This window comes from Salarias fasciatus, chromosome 19 (assembly GCF_902148845.1).
Source record: "Salarias fasciatus chromosome 19, fSalaFa1.1, whole genome shotgun sequence".
Classification (NCBI taxonomy): Eukaryota; Metazoa; Chordata; class Actinopteri; order Blenniiformes; family Blenniidae; genus Salarias; species Salarias fasciatus.
In genome coordinates this window covers 24,938,157-24,951,320 of record NC_043763.1, presented here as the reverse complement: position 1 = coordinate 24,951,320, position 13,164 = coordinate 24,938,157, and the positions used below count along the sequence as shown (strand labels likewise).

Here is a 13,164-nt window from a genome sequence, read left to right as displayed (position 1 = left end):
AGATGAAAAATAGTGATATAAGTTTGTCTGGAAATTTGGGTGAAAATTGGTAATTGTGGGCGAGCCTGGTAGTAACAGAGTCATTGCACCTTCACCTTTCTTCTGTTACACTTTCATTTTATTATACTGTGATAAATTCTTAAATGCATCGATTTGTTGATTCAATTTGATTTTGTGATTTGTTTACATTCTAAGTACAGAATTATACAATGATTACATTAAGGCTTCAAAAAATCTGCTTTGGAAAAAAGAAATTGTCTAGTTTTATCTTCATTATTTTATCTTCACCTGTTTACTTTTGTGCATAAAACATTTTACAGTAATAAAAATTGTGTTGATACCCAAGTCCATCAATAAAGTTTTTAACAGGTAAATAAAACATGATCTTTTCTTAAGGGTAGAACAATTGTCAAATTTGTAAAACAACCATATATGCAAGTCTACCCAAAAAGTATTTCCAAATAGTACAAAAGAGACGCTCAATTGTTTGAATGTTATTGTCACAGAAAGAACAACTGTTGTAATCAAAATTATCTAAGTCTCCAAAACTCAGCAGAAGGATAAATACATCTTATATATACTCTAAGTGGTTTAAAGTGAAATTTCTTCAGTTTTGGGGCCACAGGAAACTTAAAACGTGTCAGATCTACAAAGATATACAGATTATTAATTTAATTTAAATTAATTTGAAAGTCCTTTATTTGTCCCACAGGGGAAAACTGCAGTGTTCCAGTAAAAGAAATATAAATAGAATACAAATGTGAAATGTGAAAAATTTACAAAGCCCAGGTAAAGGTTGAAATGTAGGAAAATGATGACCAAGAACAAAAGAAACTGTCAGAGATGCAAACGAATGAAAATGAGCATCTCATAGAGACAGAAATTAATTACCACAGGTTCCACAAATAGAAGTAAAGTAACTAAAAAAGTCAGTGAATGGCCCATTAATGTATTTTTTCTGTTGATGATTACATGGTTTGCTCTGTCTGTCTGTCTGTTTTTCATGACGTTAACTTCAGTGAAACATCATGTTCATGAAACTGCATTGTAAAAACATGTGTTTGCCTCTTTACTCTGGGTGGAAGAAATTGACTTGCAGCTGTTTCACTGAGAAAACCCTTGTTTTGAATCAGCCTCATCAGTGAAGTTAAATGAAGTGAAGGGACACTAAACAAGAACTCATCCAGGTTTAGTGTCAAACACAGTTTAATTAGTGCACCTTGGAGACCACAGACCAGCAGTCAAGTCCATTCTCAGTGTGATGCTGTCAGGTTTCGATGTTAACAGAGAGGCAGATTAGGCAAATTACCGCGAGTGAAAACAAAACCCTCCAGAGGCAGAGGTAACAAGCATCATTAGGCAGGATAATTACTGATAATCACACCAATCACATTCAGAGGGAGGGGAGAAAGCCTGCGAAGGTGGCTGCTGCAGGTGTCTGACACTTGCTGAATACACATAACAGTCAGGAAAAGAGAAACATGGATATTCATAAACCATCAGCAACACAAGAGCAGGAAAACAAACCAGCAGGAGGGCGGCGGCGTGAAAGATCCAGAGAGATCCAGGTCAGAAACATTTTCCAATCATCCCTCTCCTGTATGGCTTGTATTTCAGAGTAGGTAACACCTTGCAGAGGGTCAGGAGGTCGTCACAGTGCAGACAGCCACACTTGCAGGACATTTATTGTCACCAGTCAACCAAATTCACAGGTCTTCTCTATCAGCAGACGTATAGCGGAGTTGTGGTCAATTGTGGAGCGATTGGGCATAAAGCCAATCTGCTGGGGACGACGGCGGCTTCTGATCGCTGGAAGGGCACGGTTGAGCAAGATCCTGGTGAAGACCTTGTCAGGGATGGAGAGCAGGGTAATGCCTCTGTGGTTTCCACAGACAAGCCTATCACCCTTACGTTTCCAGAAGGGCAGGATGACCCCTCTGTTCCAGTCGGTGGGCAGCTGCTCTGTTTCCCACACCTGATTGAATAGGTGTGTTAGCCACTCCACCATACCATCGCCGCCGGCTTTGAGCATCTCACCAGTGATGGCACAGATGCTGGGGGCTTTCCTGATGTTCAGCTTTTTCAGAGCAGCTCTCACGTCCCGGGGTGTTATAGGGTCTGTGCAGCAGGCGTCACTAGGGGGTGGAGGCAGCGTTTGCAGCCTCCAAGAGGGTGGAATCAGCCGGGATGGTGCGATACCGCTATCTGTATATCGGATTCATTGATCTGAAGGCTGCCTTTGACACCGTCTGCCATTCCTCACTGTGGAACATCCTCCAAACCCTCGGAGCACCACCCAAGATCATCGCTCTGTTCAAGCTGCTCTACAGCAACGCAGAGAGTTGTGTCCGTATTAAAGGCATATTCGAGGATTCTTCGCCGATTTCGTACAACGTGGCCAATTTGCCATTTTTGGACCGCTGCGCATGCGCGGCTCCCTCGACATGAGGACTGTGGGAGCACGCACGTCAACCACATGTCAGCTTGTTTACATCCGCGCAGCTGGAGCATCGTCTTTCCGCATAGGATTAAAACACATTTGTAATCATGTCAGACTCTTCTTCCAATCATACATAAGAATACGATTCGTAAAGTAGTGTCTTACATGTTTATGCAACAGAAACACATTTGAATGGGATAATAAGCATGTTGCCTGTCCAGCAGAAACTTCCCCACGTCGTGATCAGACCTCAGTCCCTTCTATGCTTTGAATGTCCGCCACCTCGAAAAGGATTCTCCGAGTAAAACACGCATTTTGCCCTTCTTTTCTATGGCCTTTCTTCTATCCTCTGCCATCTCAAACAATGTTTTTTTTTTTTTGTGGCTAGCCACTGATAGCTCCCACTGCATGTCACTTCCTAAACAATGCTCTGCGCATGCGTGGCTCGAAACCAGCGCGCGCACAGAGGCGGCGACTCGACATGATATGTCATCACGCAAACGGTTTCCCACGTTGATTGGCATTATGACTGCCCAATTATGATTTGGAACCAGACAATTCTGATTGGTTCTAAGGATCCTCCAGTATACCTTTAACAGTATTGAATCCAACTGGTTTACCATCTCCAGTGGCGTTCTCCAGGGCTGTGTGGGTCCTGATCTTTTTAACTGCATCATCGACCATCTGATGTCCAAGGTCTGCGAGCGCGTCCCTGGAGTGTCCTTCGGCAACTACCACCTGACTGACCTGGAATACGCTGACGAATCGATGGCTTTAATGGCAGGGCTCTGAGAACCATCGAGAACATCAGGTGGCCCCAGCGAGTTTCCAATGAAGTGCTCAGAGCTGCACAGGCCAGCCCCGAGCATCTTCCTTGGTCACACAACACCGCACCTGTTGGCTCGGCCATGTCCTTCGTCTACCCCCAGAACATCCGACACGAGCCATTCTCCAGTTTAACCCAAAGGCCGCGGGCTGAAGACGACCACGATGGAAACTCCAGACCCAATGGCTCAATGTCGTTGCGGGCGACCTCCAACAACACGGAGTTGCTGTGGAGGATGCAGAGCAGCTGGCACAAGATTGCCAACAATGGAAAAATCTGGTTCACCTGGTCAGCTCAACGCACCGGGACGGGATACCCTGACCCTCGCTGGAGCACTAAGTAAAGTAAGTCAACCAAAAACACGTCTTCTGACTCTGGGAGGGACCATGCAAACTGCACAGAAAGTCTTAACCACCACTGCACTGCCCCGCATGGAGAAACAACCAATGATTATTCCACTGTTTTTCCCCCAAAAGCCAATAACAATATTCTGTTCATGCAGCTGAGAAGTTCCCATTTCCCAGTTCAAGCCTCATTGTGAGGATGTGCCGAGTTGAGTCTTTTTGTGCACAGTTTGCATGTTCTCCCTGTGCGCGAGCCTTCTCCAGGTAAACTCTCACAGTGTGAAGACATCCTGGTGAACAGGTGACTGCTGGTCGGTCCTGAGTGGATCTGCCTTCACCCACAGCCAGCTGAGATCCATCCCAGTGCCCTACGACCCTGAACTGGACGGATAGACTGAAACATGACCCAATGAATGGATCAGCTTCATGTAGGCTGATATTGAAACTGCAGAGGGCAGAGGTCAACCGCTTGTTTCCATTTCATACAAAAATATGACAGGAAAACGGCAGAATATGGCTTTACAAGCTTTCCATATGAAATATTTTTACTTTAGTATTCAGAAAAAAGTTTATTTAACCTTTGTTTTACCAGGTAAGTTAATGGGGAACTGATTCTGATCCACAATACGGATCTGGTCAAGAGGCGACATACAGAAAGATGAACCGCAAAACAAGACACATGAACAATGTGTCACACAATATTACAAAACAAAGACTGATAAAACAGGAGGGCTAAAACAGCTGCAGTGGTCCTGAAGTGTTTAAGCAATTCGTTAAACTACAACGGCAATATGTATCAGGTGAGTTTTACAGATTGTTCAGAGAGTTCCAGACGTTCCTGGCAGAGAACTGGAACGAGGATTGACCGAATGTGGTCTGGACTTTTGGAATGTGGACGATAATGAAGCAGCTGGAACGGAGAGTCCAGGTGGAGGTTCAAATGGTGAACAAAGGTATGGTGGAGCTTTCTTGAGGGCGTAGATGAATGGAAAGCAGGAGTGAAGAAAGAATCAGTTCATCAGTGGTGGATGTTTTCAGGAGCTCCAGTAGCAAAGCGGATGGCAGAGTGGGAAGATAGCATCTAACTTATGGAGGAAGGTTTAAAAGAAATAAAGATGAATGCATACATCACCAAAATCAAAGAATGTATGTATTTGATGTTTGTCTGTTTAGTATTTAAAGACTGTTTAATATTTTAGAATTGCTTTAACTAAATCTTTAATCTCACTGACAGTGTAACACATATATAAATAATTTTTACAGGATGCACCTTCGAACTGCATTCATTACCATTGGTTTAACTGTTAACCACTATTTTAATTGCTGTGTTTTTATCATTGTTTAATTGTTGTACACCTTTTTAAACACAAAATAATTGAAAAAAGGTATTGCTAAAAGCTGAGAATGTCCCTTTGGAATGAGCTCTGTTCTGATCTAACAGTGATTTTGTGTTTTAAGACTCTGTATTAATATAAGGCCTGTTCAGAGGTGTAGTGGTTTGCACGCTGTCAGTCACCACTGGCCGTGCTCATATTAATATTTACTCTTTTGATTCTATTTGATATTTTAATATTCAATTCTATTTTGTGTGGAGCCACGCAGTAAACAATGGGATTAATGACGTATTTCCTCTTCAATGCCAGCCTCAGATTATATCTCTGGATCCAGATTGGGTTTTTCAGTGCGGGACATGCATGTTCTCCCTGTGTGTGCTGGGATTAACTGCAGCACCATGTGATCTGAGTTGAAAACAGAAAGGAATAGATTATGAGACAAATGTTCTCAAAAATAAAGACGAGGGCTGGATAACTGCTCTTGTAAACAGTTCGTTGTGTTATTTCTGTTCATTTAATTGTCCTGTGTTCATAACAGTCACTTTGGGGACTGTTCAAGTAGTGAAAAAGTACTGGAAAGTAAATTCCAGGTGTTTACTTATGTAACTTTTCTTCTGTCTGATTGATATTTTAACTTCTATCTATTCTGTTCTTTCAAAATTTTCAGATTAATTAATGCATTATTAACTTCACCATCTGAGATATGCTGTTTTAATGGTTAGATTTTGTTTGAATCTGGTGTAGAACATTTGTCCTGACATGTTGGCGGCTTCTCCTTCATTGTGCCTGTCAGCAGAAACACGTCCTCCATTGTTCGTGGAGTCTGAGCTCCGGCCGGGATGTTTTAATGGCTGCAGCAGCGGCGGGACTGTCTGCTCGCAGCGTGTGAAGCTTCAGCAGCAGCAGGAGGGGTGACCAGATCTGCTCAGAGCCCAGTGAGTCCCAGCCTCATGGCTCCCCTCCCCCTCCTCCGGCTCCCCTCCTCCGGCTCCCCGGTCCGTCCGCTCTGCTCCTCCACCACCAGGACTCGGAGGTGCTTCAGTTTTTGAAGCCGTGGCATGAATGATCTCATCTGAACCTGATCTCCGCTCTCCCTGCCGTCGATCCTATGACCGAGACGGGAATAAAATAACCCCAACACGAGGTGAGTGCGGCCCGCTGCCTCCCGGAGACTCTTCGGATGACCCGGGCTCCCGGTGACGGCTTGTTTTTCTGTTTTTTAGGGAACTTTAAGAGCCCGGCCGCGGAGAAAACTCTTGTTTTTTTGGGCTAGAAAGGAGGAAGGACCGCGGACGGATGGGTGGGTGGGCGCTTCGAGCTAATTAGCCCGCTAACATTCAGTCTTTTGTGGGGTAAAGAGGAAGCCGCCGGAGGAGGAAACCGTCTCTTTCAGCACCGTTTCACCGTTTTTCTGTGCTCATCTCGGGAGGGTTTATCCCGCGGAGCCGCTGAAAGAGCTCCGGAGCGGAGCTAGCTGTTAGCCGGCTAGCTGCTAGCTTCCAGTTCAAAATGGCCTCATTGTCGCTCCGGAGCCGAAAAGACAAAGCACGCGGCGGGGACGGCTTTCCGCCGGCCGCCGCCGCTCCGCCGCCCCGGCTCGGCGGCCGGTGGCGGCTGCGTCCCGGAGACGGCGGGGGGAAAGTGGGTTAGCGGTGTTTAGTGGGTTAATTTGTCCATTTAGCGCGGCGGGCTGAGAAAGTGCCGGAGCTCGGCGCTCGGTGGGGGATGGGTCAGCCAGCAGCGGCCGCCATTGACGGAAAGCGGAGCTGCAGTCTGCTCGCCTCCTGCGGCCGAAGCAGCCTCAAATTTACATTTTAACCTGTTTCAAACTGTCTCAAAGCAGCTGCCTAACTGTGTGGAGCTCGTCTCCAAACCTCACCGCTGTCAGGCCCTCACGGGGAAGTCTTAAACGCCACATATGTCAGCATTTTGTGGTTAAATCTGAGAGAAAACAGCTCCTGACATGTAAACACAACAGTTAACGCTTTGAGTTTTACACGAATAGGATGAATTTAGCATCTGCGGCTGACAAATTTGTCCAAAAATCAATACACAGGGTTCAATATGAACTACAATGCTTCAGACTTCTGACTCCCATTCACATTGTGTAATTGGAGGATATTTGGATTACTGAGACTCAGGAAAATAATCAACCTCAGATGTTTTTTACACAATAATTTTTGCAACAAAAGTGTAAAATTGACCAAAATGAAACTTTACAATTTTTTACAGTTTATAGGATGAAATTCTCACCGGGCTGATATGAAATCACATTGAAACATCCAATATGCCAACAATGTTTTATTAATAAAAAGAGATCCACGTATGATATGATAAACCTTATAGAGCTGTAAGAATTAAATATACTACCACTTTAACCAGTTTTGTTTACAGTCAATTTTAATAGATAACTCCTCCTGAAACAATCAAAATGCCAAGAATAGAGATATTGAACAGACTAATCAGCAATATACCAACAACCTAAGATACATTATCAATGATTTGAGTGTTTATATAAATCAATTCAGAAACATAATTAAAGTTAAATAAAAGATTAACCCAAGCAAACATAAAACCACACATTTTAAAATTGGAAAAGATAGCTGAATGCAGTATGAGTATAAAAAAAAAACAGATCTCTGATCAAGTCTCACAAGCAGAATGATAGTAAATATAAATCCAATAAATCAACTCTTATTCTTGTACTTTGGACCTTCAAAGTATTTGCTTGATTGGAATCAGAATCCAGCTTCTTGGCCGTTTTTGATACTGTTTGTATAAAAAGACACAAACCGGACCCATGAAGTGAGAATAATACTTTAAAATGTGCAGTTTTGTTCACACCGACTCGTCTGGGATTTTATTTCGTGCAATCTGATGTGACAGAGAACATGTCGGTGCATTAAAACCTCCACGTTTACCTTTGTCAGGCAGAGCTGTTGCGTTGGATTACATCAGATTGTACCTCAGAAGTGGCCATCGGCTTCCAAACAGAACTGAAATGTTGAGAGGAAATATGACCAACGGCATCCGTTACAACAGTCAATTTTTTTAGATATATTCTCAACATTTACGTTATAAACAGAACTGTGAGAATTTCAGTTTGGAAATTATTACAAAAATGACAATTAACCTGCCCGATTTAAATCAAACTGAACATTATCAGACCCTAAAGGCAAAATATATGATGTTGCTGTTTGACTGGATCCCATCAGATTGCAGCAGTTACCCTAATAAGTGGCCATCTGCTGCCTGTTATAACAGTAATAACTAAAATCCATGTAGGAAGTGAGCATTACCCGGAGTGTGTGTTATTATCAAATGTTGGGCCTGCGATACACTCCGAGGTCCCTGCGTGAAACAGCAATCTAGTGACATATAATTCTGATTCACTCCTAAAATGGCCAGTTTGAGACATTTCTGGTCATGCTTTTTCAGTTTTCACCTCAGAGGTGTTGAGAAGTTTAAATTTTTCTTGATCATCTGCACCAATCAGTGATTCCTCCTTGTTTAAATCAAACATGTTCAGATTTTTCCATCAGTTCAGTCACATTTGAATGATATATTTGAGCTTCAGTGAACTCGGATGAATGTGTGAAATGTTTTCCCATCAAGCGATTTTGAAACGTCCTTCAGTGGTTTTTATAAAGCGCGATATTAAAGCAGAAACGTCTTGTCTTGTTTTGACTGCAGTTTATCGGTCTCATTTTCACTTTCAGTAACAAACCCTTTGAAACATTTTCTAAACTGCTTATTTTCAGTTGCAGAAGCTGAAATTTAAAAACATCAGTGGAATGGTTGATGGTTAAAACACTGTTTTGTTGCTTGGGGTTGTGTTAATATCTGTGTTACTGTGATATTTGGCTCATTTGTACTTGGAATAATTTGTCTGCTTCAGATGCCTCATCAGATCAAAAATAAGACTGATTTATTATTTCCCAGGTGAAGTGTGAAGATTTAACCCAAACATGCTGAACTATTGGGTGTTGAAAGCGTGGCTGGGCGTCTCTCCATGTGAACAGTGTGTTTGTCTTGTGTGTGCAGTGAACTTTCCCTCAGGTTGTCACTCCTCCTGCTCGTGTTTGATTCCTCTGTTGATTTGAACACACTGCTGCTGTTTTCCTTTGAAGGCGGTAGATCTGTCGGGCTCAAACACACCACACATGTCCATCATGACTCTTCTCTCACCCTTTTTGTATTTTAGATCTCCGGGCACCTTCATTAAACGACCTCTTCCCCCCCCCACACTCTCTGTTTCTTCCTCTCCACTGTCAGGAGATGTAATTCTGTGAAAGCTGGGACTGGCAGACCTGCAGGCTGCTGTGTCACTTTAGAGCCACTTTCTGTCTGTTTGCTTTGGATTATAAAACCTACAAAAGTGCCGAGCTGGTTCAGAGCGCTCACCGGATTGATCGGGGGAAGATGGAAAATCTCTCCCATGCTGTGTAGGATTCTCTGAGTAACAAGGAATTCTACGCCCACAGTCATTTCACACTTTTGATTGTGTTTTTATTAAAAGTTTGAGTCTTGAATCTGCACCTCGTGTGAATGTTAAAGTGAGATGTAATTTGCACAGATTCTTACTCCTAAAGTGGCTGATGCAGGGATGATCGGGCCAATAAAGATAAAAAGATTAACTCAGGTTCCCAAAGATCTGATGAATAAAGGTGGTGGGGGCTGAAAACACAGAAAGAACGGAGCTTGAGCTGTTCACTGTTGGATTTCTGTGCTGTAAACCTGACTCGCATGTCTGAGTTTGATCCCATGTCCCTCTAATGTGACTGTTTTGTGATCACTGAACGAAGCGGCTCTGTGCAGCAGGTGGAGCGCGTTGAGCCGATGCCTTGCCCACAGGCTGCACACGGAGGAGACTCGGCCGGACGCCGTGCTCTGTGTCCACTTACATCCTGCTCTTTTTTTTATTATTTAGTGGGGGGGTGGCCTTTCATTGTGGGCCTGAGTGTTGTGTTCCTGCAAGACATCTGTGTGTGTTGACGTGGTGTTTAATGAGGAAGTTGACTCTACTTTTCTTCCCCTCCTCAGTCAAGAGAAAATCTTGTTCCACTAGTTTTTGAAGCATGGCGTGCGTAGACCTGGAAACCTGATATGCCTTGTAAACATTAGCGGCTCACGGTGGTATGTTGAACTGTGTAAATGCTAAATGCTCTTATTCCTTCTTTCGTTTTCACCCATCCCTTTGTTTTCTATTTATATACAAAAAACACCTTATTGATTGGGAACTGTTTTCTTGATCACAGGTGGCGGGGTGGGTGGGTGGGCGGGGGGGTTCTCTGATCATGTCTTTATTTCATTTCTTTGTCCATGACAGAAGGTCTGTGTAGTGTGTGCTTACAGCGTCCACAGTTAGCTGGTAACCATGCTATTTTCGGTGGCTCAGCGGTCTGTTAAAAGTGTGGTTGTTCCGCCCAGCAGGAGTCTTGCCTCAGACTGGCCTAAAATGGGCAGAACTGGTGCTGAACAAAAGCTGCTTGTCGCTCGTACAAAAGTACTTGAAGCGTTGCAGCAGCCGGGACCGAGCTGCATTGCTATTGCCTGTGCCTCTCAACAGGAAAGGTATAGCAAACTTTAAGAAAAAACCCAAATACAACCAAGCACTGATTTCCTACTGTTTAGCGTTTTCAGCCTGTAGTTTACTGATGCAGTCACAGCCTCTGTTGATCAGCCTGTAGCTCTTAGCTCCCTCATTTCCACTCAGATATCACACCACACATTGATCTACCGCACCACACTTCAGCAGCGTTCCAGTTGCCTCGGAGCTCGGAAATTCACACTGGATGAAAGAAGCGCCTCTTTTAGGTGGGAAACTCAATGACCGTGACTTCTGACCTCAATAGAAAGCATTTGATTTGACGAGTTTCTCTTGGTTTTTTTTTTTTTTTTTATTACTCGCCACAGCGGAAACAGAAAGCTCGGGGGTGTCAAACATAAGGCCCGCGAGCCAAAACCCGGCCACCAGAGGTTTCAGTTCAACCTCCATCAGTTATACGGCACAGAACACACACACACACACACACACACCCCAACACCACCCTTGTAAAACTGTATGACAGAGACAGGAAAAGGCCTCTGGGGTGGGGGTGGGGTTTCTGGTCACAGGAGGAAAAGTATCTCTATAAAAGAAACAGCTGATTGTTTTTCTTTTTTTGTGGCAGAACCACAGCATTAGTGTAGAATGAGTGTGAGCTGCGTCACTGACCCTGATACCCTCCCCCAAGCTGCCACCCGGCCCCCTTCACCACCAGATAACACAAAAACTTAACAATACAGGAGTTGAGTACAAACGCTAAGAGCTGAGGCGTACAGGTCTGGAACCGGGGCTGGTTTGTCTCGGTCATGTTCTGGGCTCAGTCCAGACTGGGTTTGACACCCCCGGTGCTTCTCTGTGCTCCAGTGAACGGACGTCGGTCTGAATGAGGCGTTCTGAGCTCGGAGGCAGCTGGACGCCCTGCTGCTCCTCTCACCATGTTAGATCACCAGGTTCACACATTAGGCTGTCTTGTGTTTGTCAGTGTGATTAACTTTGTGGACGAGTGTCTCCGCCGTGCGTCTGACTCTGTTTCTGTCTCCTCGCCGCCGCAGCAGAGAGACAACATGTTCCCGAAGGGCACCAAGCGCAAGTTCTCCGACTCCGGAGAGGAGCCGGCCCCCGGCGGTGACCAGAGCCCGGCGGCCGCGACAGCGGCGGCGGCGGCGGCCCGGACGCTGTCGTCCTCCTACAGCCTGCAGCGGCAGTCGCTGCTCGACATGTCGCTCATCAAGCTGCAGCTCTGCCACATGCTGGTGGAGCCCAACCTGTGCCGCTCGGTGCTCATCGCCAACACGGTGCGGCAGATCCAGGAGGAGATGACCCAGGACGGCACCTGGCAGATCATGACCCAGGCGCTGGCGGCCGCCCAGTGTCCCGCCGACCGCCTGGTGGCCACCGAGGTCCTGTGCAGGCAGACGGACGCGGCGGCGGCGGCGCAGGCCGGCCAGAGCCCCAAGCCCTTCGCCGTGGTGGGCCTGGAGGACGGGTACCACTCGGAGGAGGTGGTGATGGAGGGAGACGTGGAGGCCGAGGTCACCATGTCCACCCTGTCGCCCGTCTCCCCCCAGCTGCCCTCGGCCTCCTACCTGGCCGGCCCCTTCGGCATGGGGCCCTGCTGGGAGGAGGAGGACGACGACGGCGACTGCGAGGAGGACGAAGAGGACGACAGCGAGGAGTGCGTGTCGGAGGGAGAAGAGGCGGACCGGGACTCCAGGACAGGCGAGCAGGTTTTCGGGACTTTTGAGATCAAGCACCCGGCGCCGCCGCCCGACCCCGCCCTGGAGGAGCTCTTCTCGGACGTGGACCCGTCCTACTACGACCTGGATACGGTGCTCACCGGCATGCAGAGCACCCCCAAGATGGGGCCTTACGACCTGCTGGACAGCCTGTCCCCCCACGGGCCGTCCGCCCTGAGCCCCGGCGCCAGCTGCAGGGCGGACCTGAACGAACTGGACCACATCATGGAGATCATCGTGGGGTCCTGAAACCCCGCCCCCCCTACAGACTCCTCTCAGACCATGCACCGCGCTCGTGCATCTTCTGCTTGTGGTATCGTTTCACACGGAGACTGCTGGACGCTCTGTGGACGAGGTGGGAAACTAACGGCGGGCCAGATAGATTTCTGATCGGGGGGGCGTGGCTGTCAGAGATTAACTCCGCCTCCTCCAACAGCCACTCGGGCAAGTCGGCAGCTTTCTGTTTTTGTTTCTGAAAATTCACCAGGCACTTAAATGTTACCAAACTCTTAAACTGTTGGACTCATGGGTGGGGTTAGTGGGGGGTTAGGGAAGGGTTGGGGGGTTAGTGGGGGGGTAGGGGGTTAGTGGAGGGCGGGCAGCAGTTACTTTCCCACCTTGCAGGTGAAATCCAAACCGCAGGCATCCGTGAGAAGGCGAAGATAATTACCCATACCATGATGCATTCTTCTCTCGTACGCCTCCATGTTTACGTCTGTCATACATTCTGTGGTTCCCGCTCCTTCTGGCCGTTTTCTGTCCATTTCTATTTATTGTCACATGGACCGAGAAGCAGTTCATCATCACACTACATCACAAAACCAGAACAAATTGTAAATCCAAATCTATGAATCAATGCATATTTTCCTAGAGATTTGAGCAATTATGAATGGAATATATGTATAATGTACGTATGTGTATATAGAAATATATTTT

The 13,164-nt window shown here is 46.1% G+C and overlaps 1 protein-coding gene across 6 annotated transcripts; it reads left to right on the top strand.

The window, feature by feature from the left end:
* The first annotated feature begins 5,892 nt into the window (after positions 1-5,892).
* On the top strand, positions 5,893-12,757 carry cdca4 (cell division cycle associated 4). Of its 6 annotated transcripts, XM_030116807.1 has the most exons (4): positions 5,893-6,088; positions 6,168-6,244; positions 10,378-10,518; positions 11,545-12,757. In XM_030116807.1, exon 4 carries the CDS (start codon positions 11,557-11,559, stop codon positions 12,475-12,477), a length of 921 nt encoding a protein of 306 aa, XP_029972667.1. In that variant the 5' UTR covers positions 5,893-6,088; positions 6,168-6,244; positions 10,378-10,518; positions 11,545-11,556; the 3' UTR covers positions 12,478-12,757. The 6 variants fall into 6 exon arrangements, with proteins under 6 accessions (XP_029972667.1, XP_029972666.1, XP_029972663.1 ...); XM_030116806.1 differs by lacking the exon at positions 6,168-6,244; XM_030116803.1 differs by lacking the exons at positions 6,168-6,244; positions 10,378-10,518 and having other exon boundaries at positions 5,894-6,088; positions 11,548-12,757.
* Positions 12,758-13,164: the final 407 nt, after the last annotated feature.